A 9,853-nucleotide genomic window follows, 5' to 3' on the forward strand; every position below is an offset into this window, starting at 1 on the left:
TAGCTTTTTGCTAGTATATATATATATGTACTAGTTGGATGCCCCCACACCTTAACCAACCAATACTATATGAGTTTCTTCAACATGGAATGATATACTGCCGGCCTTTAATTTCTATCATATATATGATTAGCTTTTCTTTGATTTTTTTTCTTCTTTTAATTATATTATTCTTTTTTTTATTTTCCAAGTTGATGTTGATGATGCTTGGAAGGCTCTCTTTTGAGTTTAATTTAGAGTTGTTAACCAAATTAAGTTGTATGATTGTTCTTCGAGTGACGTTGCAAAATATATAAGAGCCATGTTTAGGATGGTTTATTATTTATCTATTGATCCAATCTTATGAAATCGTTAATTATATGTCATTGTTTACGTAAGTGCCATATACTAAATTAAATTACTAGGGTTAGGCTATATTATTTTTATAGGAAGTGACTTGCAAATGTGTATAAAACCAAAAAACATATTATGAAATAGATAGAAGAGCTATGATATTCCTTTTCATTCGGAAAATTTTGTTCTTATTAATTAGGAATAATAATACCAAAAACGCTTATGTTTAATATATATTATCAAAATCATTTAATATGAATATTATTGGGATTATTTTACAAATACACAAAAACAATAAAAAAAAATTACAAAAATACGATTTCACAAAATGCTAAATATTTTTACGATTTTTTTGATTTTATTTACAGAAAATACGGTCTTTTTATGTTGTACACTTGTTAATTTTTTGTTATTTGTATGTTATTTTTTGTTGTTGTTTTGATGTTATTTTCTTGTTACTTTTATGTTGTTTTCGTGTTGTTTCTATGGAAAACCGTAAAATATATTAAAAAAAAAAAATCTATAAACGTAAAAGTGTAATTTTTTTACAAAAAAATGGTACTTTATGTAATTATCCCAATATTATTACTGGTATAAATGTTGTTGGTTTAACTCTATTGTAAACACTGTAATTAGGGTAAATATTATTTTGGATAATATGTTTTGTATAAGTTATTGATAAGACTTTCTACATTGTTAAATGATAAACTGAATCTTGTATTTTTTTTAAAATAGTATTAAATAGTACCTGAACCCGATATAGAGGTGTTGACAAAACTAGTTACGTTTTATATATTTATTCATCCTAAAAATTGTCTTCAAGTTAGTTATATTAAAAAAATTATCGAAAGTTGAACTTATGGTCCTATTTGTACTATTTAAAAAAATAATAGTCAATTTTGTCATTTAACAAAACAGATGGTTTAATTAGTAACTTTTACAAAATACAAGATCTAAAATAGTATTGATTCTAATTTTATTTGATTTCGTGTGAAAATAAAATAGCAGTGTTCATGGATAGTAGGTGCTTTAGCTATGGTTGTGTGGCTCGGGATTCTCTTGGTGCGGTGGTGAAAGCTAAGCGTGGTAGTAGAGAGGGTGTCTTTGAACCGCTCTTAGTTGAAGCGATGAGTATTAAAGAAGCGCTAAGTTGGATTAAAGATCATGGATGGACGGATTAGATACTTGAATCGGATTGCCTTACTGTGGTAGCGGATTTGAATAATAACAAAACATAGTCTTTCCTTATGGCTGTGTTCTTTTTGATTGTAAGACTATTATTAATAGTTGCTCTTTTACGTTGAATCTTGCGCACATGTTAGCACAATCTTTTTGTTTTGAGGCAGACTGTAATTTTTGTTTGAATACTCTTTTTCGTTTTGTTTCATCCTTAGTTTTGGATGATATTTAAAGTGTTGATTTTTATTTAAAAAAAAAAATAGCAATATGTGGTATATTGACAAAAATATAATCAGTTTAATTATTGACAAAATTTTAAAGATGAAGGCAAAAGAGGTATTATAATTGCTTATAATTATGTGTTATTATTTTCTAATAATGTATTATAATCATCTTTATTATTATTTAATAATGTAAGAGGATCACAATACATAATGTAACGACTTACAATGTAAAGCTGTTACGAAGCCTTAAAATTTAAAACAAATGGTAAAAATATTAATTCCACTTCAATGACCTAAGGATCTTCACTAGCTAGTTTCAAACAACAGCAATGTCTCCTAATCTAGTTAAGAAAGTATATAATCTAGTTTGAGTATCTATTCGAATTTAAATACATAACCTCTTTATGTATTAATTAATTTATTTTTTTTAACAAAAAGAAAGAAGACCCAAGAGTACTGGGGGAAAGTGTCTTTTGTTTCTAAAGTTGAGTACAGCATAGCATAGCATAGCTTAGCATACAGGGGCATCAAGAATTGGGTTAGGTGTGTTGTGGGTCTCATTCATTCTCTCAAAGAGCACCAAAGTTAGCACATTTCAATTCCATAATCGAATACAGAGCAACACTTGATTGATTCTGACACTTTGGCATATACAGCAGATGAGTATTTCAGGTGGAAATGATAAAGAAAAAAACCTGCTCCATTTTCCAGCTTACCAAACAGAAACCCTTCGTTAAAAGCTTCCACAAAGTCTCAGGCTTTCGATGGGAACTTGAACATTGGTAAAAGGGACGACTACTGCTGTCATCATATATTTTAGGGTAAATATTTTCTTCCTGTGCTGTACATATGCAGTTAAGCCCTCTTTCGTCTATATTATTCTATAGAATAGACTCTATAGCTAACCAAACCCAACAACAGTTAGAGAAAATTCCTTTGTCATAAGGGAATAAAAAAGATGCCCACATGAGGACCAGTGTGAGGAGGGTATCAGGGGATCCCACTTTGGTTGGCGCTGGTCCCGGTGCAACCCCAGTCCCCACTCACTCACTCTGACCGCCATGAATGACGGTGCATGAAACTTGAAAGTAACTCTTTGTCCACTTTTGCTTATTATTATTTTTCAGAAATCACAGACAAAAACGACAAGACATAGCATTTTGTAAACAAAAAAAGAATATATATTTGTTAATCAGTGTTGAATTTCATCTCACATCAATTTTGATTTATAACTAGATGTTGAGAATAGAGAGATGTTAGAGATGATCACTACTATAACAGGACAAAATTTTAATGTTTATTACAATACAACGCAGGCCATTTTCAAGGAATACATTACATGTCATTGTACATTTATAGATTTGAAAACTAAAGAAAACAGACGTCCCTCTTCAAAGGTTCAACCTGTTCTTTTTCTCTCTTTTTTTTTCAAAAAATTCTATTTGAAAAAGAATATATAATGACACTGGCTTAGGCAGACCCACATCTCCAAATTTCAAATCATTTTTTTAGTTCCTACCTATGTTACAAGTTTTTGGGATTATTTACAAATTACCACGACGAGAAATCTTTGAATTCTGCGGTAGAAGTTCCCATCTTCCTCTTCTTTGTTTTCGATGCAGCTGCTGAACCATTGTCGACAACACTAGATTCAGCTTGAGCAGTCCTTGCTTTCAGATACTTTGCAACACCACCACCGACTGTTCCCGATCCCGTGCTTCCAGTGCCTGGGTTACTATACCATGACCCAATCTTGTCCTGAGATAACACAAACACAATAGCAAGAAGATTACTGGCAGTTGAAAAAATAGAGAAAGTTAATAGAATAATTGCTCTTGACATGATAATGTGATATCGTTTACTACTAACATTGTCTTCATCCTCAGCTTTCTTCTCATTTTCAGCTGCTTCTTTTTCCTCTTCCTCGTCAGGTTCCGAGTACGGATTCACAAAAACTGAGACACCTGTTATCTTAATTTCCTCCTGCATAAAAGCAACAGAAGCAAAATTGATAAATATGATATATAGCAAAGTAAATTTATCCACTATAACGGATTGTGCAAACTCACACGTGAAAATAAGATGCCCAATACCACGAACATGCTAAAACAATGTTTGAACTATTGAAAACTTGTGTTTAAAGAATAATGATGCATGCCCAATAACACAAACATGCTAAAACAATGGTTAAATTATTGAAAATTCGTTTAAAGAATAGTATCATGCTACAGTAGTAACAAATTGCTAATATCTCAGCATGAATTATAGAATCCACACTGAAAAGCTTTCGAACAATAACAAATGATATGTTCTGCGAAAAAAATTAAATATACTATCAAAGTAATACGTTTCCCATTAGTCTGGCAGATTATTAATGATGACATGGGAGAGCACTGAATTGAAACTAAAGTAAGCTCTAAACACAGTTGTGAGAAAAGGATAATACAAGAACTCACCAAAGGTCGATCATCGTCATCAACAGGAACCTTTTCCATTGTTGCCAGAGTCGTCAATCCACCTACAACTCCACCAAAAACAGTATGTTTGAAGTTCAAATGATTTGCAGACTTGTACAGGATAAAAAACTGGGAACCATTTGTGTGGGGACCACTGTTTGCCATACTAAGAACACCCCTTCCAGAGTGAAGCAACTTGGAATTGACTTCATCTTTAAATGGCTGTCCCCAAATAGATTCCCCTCCTTTCCCAGTACCAGTAGGATCACCCCCTTGAATCATAAAATTCCTACATGGACCAAACAACTTGAAATTAATCACATTAACAGACAAAAGCTTATATATAGAATGCATATGAACATATAAATTTCTGAGGTATGTATCATACCGGATGTTCCTATGGAAAGCTACTCCATTATAATATCCACGTTCACAGAGAGTGAGGAAGTTCTCACATGTCCTCGGAGTTATATCACAGTGCAGCTCAATGTTTAAATCACCATGAGTTGTGTGCAGTTGCAAATATCCTTTCTTCTTGGGGTTCTTCTCAACTTTGACATACTCATATTCATTTTTAGTCACGGGATCAAAAGAGGTAGAAGTGAAGGATCTCGAAGCAGCACCAGTAGTATATTTACTCTTGACCTGAAACAGATAAGTCATTAATAATGGTCATAGCACCTAGTAAAGTAAACTAATAGTAGGATTAATAATGTTGCATCCTGCTTGTCCAAAGGACCAGATAACAGACAACAGTGTAGTTTACCGAAACAATTAACCTCAAATAACAGCAGTCTCCTCTTCAAGAAACATAAAAGCAAAAAAAAAAAAAAGTAAGAAAGAAAGAAACATAAGCACCAAAAAGAGAAGTCTATGTACAATTATTGTTTTTAACTAGTACGAACAATTTGAATAGTTCGGATTTGAAAACTTCAAATAACTAGACTGTGAAGATATGCATAGTTGGCTAGATCTATTGATAGGAAACTAAATCTCCAAGAACTCTTTTCATATGTAGAAGAAAATATGGCAAGGCGGACTAAATTTTCATCGACAGCAGTCTTCTCTTTTAAGAAACAGACTTTTTACACTGGAACCTCAAACAATTAGTATCCCCTCAATTTTTGAAAGATATCAAGTTAAAGACAAACTAACCAGCTTAGCATTCAATGGTGTTCTCTCACCAGCCCTGTGCATAGCAATTCGAGCAGCAGTTTTATCACTTGATCCAGCTTTTGCTGCAGCGGCACTTCTCCCATGTACAGAAGCAGATGCAGCATCTACTATGCTGTAAGCCTGAGGGGCATTACTCTCTCCATTTGATTTTTTGTCAGAATCTTCTTTTATACGTGACCTCGCAGCCAAAATGGCAGTAAGTGCTGCGGCCCTTTCATTCTGTGCCTTGCTGCCACCTCCTCCTAGCAGTGCAGTTTGCTTTGCTTTCTCTGTACCAAGCTCCTTCAACATCTGCTTGATGTCTCCACTGACATTTATGTTATAGGATGGATCTGAACCCATTTTCTTTAACTCTGGGAAAAGGAACTGAAGAGGTAAAAATGACAATGGTAAAATCATATAATCAAAATTTAAGAAACTCCTGCACAATGAAACATGAAACTTACCTTCATCATCAAGTGTTAAGCTATTTTTCACATGATCAAAATCCAAGAGTGTTTTGCCGTCAATTGCATTAGGATTCTGCAAAGGATACCCATAAGCATACATGTTATATTCAAGCAAGCAAAAACTACTCAGAAGAGTTCTGAAAGAATTGGATATGTTTCGAAATTCAAACTACTTTACCTGAATAGTTATAAGGTCCCCTCTAACAAATGGTTCGTCAGTAAGGAGCTCCTTCCAGTTCTTTGTCTTGATGTTTAGTTCTTTAATTGCCTATAAAGCGAAATTCAAACAAGGAACTTGGAGAACTTATACATCAACAGACAACTATATGTTTATTCATTACAAACAATCAATGGTAAGAGTCGGTGGAAATACAGACCTCATAGCAAAACACGTTTCCTGTAGTCTTCACAGCAACTATGTGTGTAAATTCAGTAAATACTTTGTTCAACACTGGGCACTGAAACTCTCCTGAACCGGGAAAAAATGAAATAAAATTGGTGAAAGGTTTAGAATTAGCTAATCCTCAGAAGTAAATTAACAGATAAACAAGCTAAGCTATGAAGCTAGGGACAAAACAAAACTTCGTGAATGAAGGGAAAGCCATATCAAATTATCAATACACCCACATTACTAGCAATGTTGCTTCTCCTATGCATACTAGCAAGGTGATAAATTAAAACTCACAGGCTCATAATCAAGACAAATTGAGGAAACTGCTTCTAAGTATATATTATAAAAAAGAAAAGAAGAGAGAGAATCATTCGAAGCATTTTCAAAAACATTTCATTGCATAAAGGTGTCCGCAAAGAAATAATTGAAGCCTTTAAAACCATAAGCTAATCACAATAACTCAGAACAGTCTAATTTAAAGTAATAATTGTGATTTTATTAAAAAGTATACGGTATCTAATTTAGCATATTTTAATTAAAAAAAGTCGTTGAACCCTCAGGGATTGAATTTTAGTTCCAATACATAATAGTTTTTATAAGTCTCTTATTTTAATTAGAAAAGTATGAATAAAAATTGCACACAATTCACATGTCCTTCACACATACGGAATACAGTCATAGAGTTTAGCATCATCATCATCATCATTGAACCCCATAGGTCATAAGATCCAAATCTCAATTAATAAAGTCATCAAACAAATGAAATAAACAAAAACTACCCATTAAAAATCAAAATAAAACAAAGAAAAAAAATAAAATAAAACATAAAAATACTTTCTCCTCAAACTTAAAAGAAACGGTGTCCCCACTTGTGTACTGTGGAGCAGCAGCAGTTACAGCTACTTTTCTCTTGTGTTCTCTGAAGTTTAACAAGCTTTCCAATCATCCAATAGTATATTTATGAACCCCTAAACCCCTATTTATATAATCCTCTAAAGATGGGATTTGAAATACATTCAAAATAATGTTTAAATTTAAAAATTCATACGCCAGGCGATATAAAGCCTAGTATTGATTTGGGGCTTTTTGCGATTTTCGAACAATTTCTCTATAGCAGGTGCAGCGATATGGCGCCTAGTTCTTGACGCCATATGGCCTGGAACACAAATTCATGGATTGTTGATTTTGCAGCATCATTTCATTCTTTGGTTTCATTACCTCATTCAATTATGTCCATTATACTCCAAATTCACAACAAATTTTACAATTAAACACAAACCTGCACAGCTACAAAAAACATAGCTATACAAAAACTCAAGAAAGAATACAGCTTTTCTTGGTTAAAAAGATAACAATGAGTACACAAAATATGCACTCATCACATAATACATGCCAATGCTTAGGAATGTAAACAGGGACTTCAGAATCTCTTTTCTCCTTTTATCAATTTAAAAGAGAAACATATCAGCACCTATAGGAGTAAACAATCACTGTATAGAGAAATACTGCATCTAAATATTTGGTCTGCTGTTAAAAAGCTTGTGCTCATCTGCTCATAATTGATAGCAATGAAACTGACAGCATCATTATGAGCAAAGGTTGTGCCTATTTTGACAGAAGCATCAACACCGACCCTTGAACATTTTCTACACTTATATCTAATTGATTAAGTTCAACAATATCTATAACTCATTTTCTCCTCTCCACATAGTTCTAACCTTACATCAACTAAACTCAAACATGACAGATAGTTAATTTCATAAACCACAATTCCAATCCAATAATTGCATAAGCCCGAAAGGAAAAAAATAAAAACACCAACCTTCAGAGTTCTTGTGAAAAGTTAGTGGAATAAGATCCTCCTGCTTCAAGGGAGCCCCCGTCACTGGATTTTTCCCGTACTTTCTAATATATGGAACTATATGCCTGCACCCATTTCGAAACAACAAAGCCAAAGAACATTACTAAACTAAGCAGCCTTCCATCATGACCCCAAAAAAAAATGCAAGAGCTACAGATTGAGATACCCACGTGATTTCAAAGACACTGCCATCAGCAGTGCAAACAGGATCCTCGAAAGGCGTAAAGGTGAGCCTGCATCAAAAATTCAATAAGCCATGACTAAATCGAGTTAAAAAATTTCAAAATTCATACTTTTATATAAGTAGACATTTGCAAAAAGCTTATAAGAATGAAGATGAAGAAAGTACGCGCAGCAATAGAAAGGGAGACGTTTGAAGGGAGTGGAGGTTGATTTGGGTTTGGCGCCACCCCATTCGGTGGCCCACTCCGTGTTAGTGATGAACATTCGGTCCTTGCTGTGCTGTTTCTTCCCCATTGTGTAATATCAATGGGACTTTCGTTCAAACCCTAAAGAATATTCGAAACCAACTATTGAAATTGGACGAATTGATCAAGGCTGGAGAGCTAGATCAAAGCACTCCAAGTTTAATCCAGCTCCGCGTGATCGGAGTTTGATATTTTGTAGGAAGACCACCCTGGCCTCGCCGAGTAGAGTGGAGTAGACGTTCTGATTCTGATTATGATTCTGCCGATTTCTGATTCTACGCGAGGGCTTATCACGTTCCAAGCCCAGTATAAACTAGCCTACCCAAGCTGTTATTTATTTTTTTTATTATTTTTTTAAGATTATTTTACAAATATTCAAAAATAATAACAACAAAAATTATAAAAATACGATTTTACGGAATTTTAAATATTTTTATAATTTTTTTTAATTTTATTCACAAAAAATATGATGTATTCGCGGTGCAGGTGGTGCGGTTTTTGACTATTTTTTCAAAAGCACATGCGGTTTTTCAAATTTCTCAAACCGCACCCACACCGCGAAATTAAAAACCCGCAAAAACCGCACCGCAAAAAATAGTGCGGTATAGTGCAGTTTTTGTGGTTTATGCGGGTTGGACTATCACTAAATAATTAAACTATCACAAATACAACAAACTTTGAGCAAAAGTTGTCAAAATACCATAAGGCTTGAAAATAAATATTAAAAAAAAAATTAAGTGTCAACAATACAATAATTAGTAGACTTTAAGTTTTTTTTCTAAAGAATAGTAGACTTTAAGTTGAATATTCACATATTGGACCTGTAGAACCTCTATTTAAGAATACTCTATTCAAGAATAACCTCTAATTTGTTATAAAAAAAAAAAAAAATCAAGTCCCGATTTAGGCCAGTTATAAATAAGAATAACTTCTAAATTGTAATTAGTTATACATTTTCTAAGTCCCGTATTAACAAAGTATACCTCTATAAGAATAATTACATCTTAATAAAATATATACATGTATTTTGTAAATTTATTTATGTAAAATTAATAATTGTATTTTAAATTATAATACATGTATGAAATTATATTTACTCTAAAATATTTCTATTATGATATAATATTAATGATTATTTATTGTTATTATTGTTACATTGATATTTTTTAGTTTTTTAATTTTTCTTTTCTAGTGTAACTCTATTTAGTTATAACCTCTGAATTAGAATATAATTTACTTGGTACCAAGTGTATTCTTGGATAGAGGTTCTACTGTAAATATAAAAATTGGTATTTTTATAATATGCGGTGCAGTGCGATTTGAACCGCATATTAACAATTCAAAACCGCAAACCGC

The 9,853-nt window shown here is 32.8% G+C and overlaps 1 protein-coding gene across 2 annotated transcripts; it reads right to left on the reverse strand.

Annotated features, from left to right (window-relative positions):
• Nucleotides 1-2,990: 2,990 nt before the first annotated feature.
• LOC133037485 (peptidyl-prolyl cis-trans isomerase CYP65) lies at nt 2,991-8,802 on the reverse strand. 2 transcript variants are annotated; one of them, XM_061114874.1, is made up of 11 exons: nt 8,419-8,802; nt 8,240-8,302; nt 8,031-8,134; nt 6,195-6,286; nt 5,996-6,085; nt 5,815-5,890; nt 5,348-5,721; nt 4,581-4,837; nt 4,193-4,481; nt 3,606-3,719; nt 2,991-3,494 (listed from the first exon to the last, which is right to left on the reverse strand). In XM_061114874.1, exons 1-11 carry the CDS (start codon nt 8,544-8,546, stop codon nt 3,288-3,290), a joined length of 1,794 nt encoding a protein of 597 aa, XP_060970857.1. In that variant the 5' UTR covers nt 8,547-8,802; the 3' UTR covers nt 2,991-3,287. The 2 variants fall into 2 exon arrangements, with proteins under 2 accessions (XP_060970857.1, XP_060970856.1); XM_061114873.1 differs by having other exon boundaries at nt 2,991-3,719.
• Nucleotides 8,803-9,853: the final 1,051 nt, after the last annotated feature.

This window comes from Cannabis sativa, chromosome 4 (assembly GCF_029168945.1).
Source record: "Cannabis sativa cultivar Pink pepper isolate KNU-18-1 chromosome 4, ASM2916894v1, whole genome shotgun sequence".
Classification (NCBI taxonomy): Eukaryota; Viridiplantae; Streptophyta; class Magnoliopsida; order Rosales; family Cannabaceae; genus Cannabis; species Cannabis sativa.

Coding starts and splice junctions, on each gene's coding strand:
- LOC133037485 (XM_061114873.1), bottom strand. CDS start 8,546: ATGGGGAAGAAACAGCACAGCAAGGACCGAATGTTCATCACTAACACG. Junction 8,303..8,418: donor CTCCCTTTCTATTGCTGCGC/GTACTTTCTTCA, acceptor TTTTTGATGCAG/GCTCACCTTTACGCCTTTCG. Junction 4,838..5,347: donor CACCATTGAATGCTAAGCTG/GTTAGTTTGTCT, acceptor TATCTGTTTCAG/GTCAAGAGTAAATATACTAC.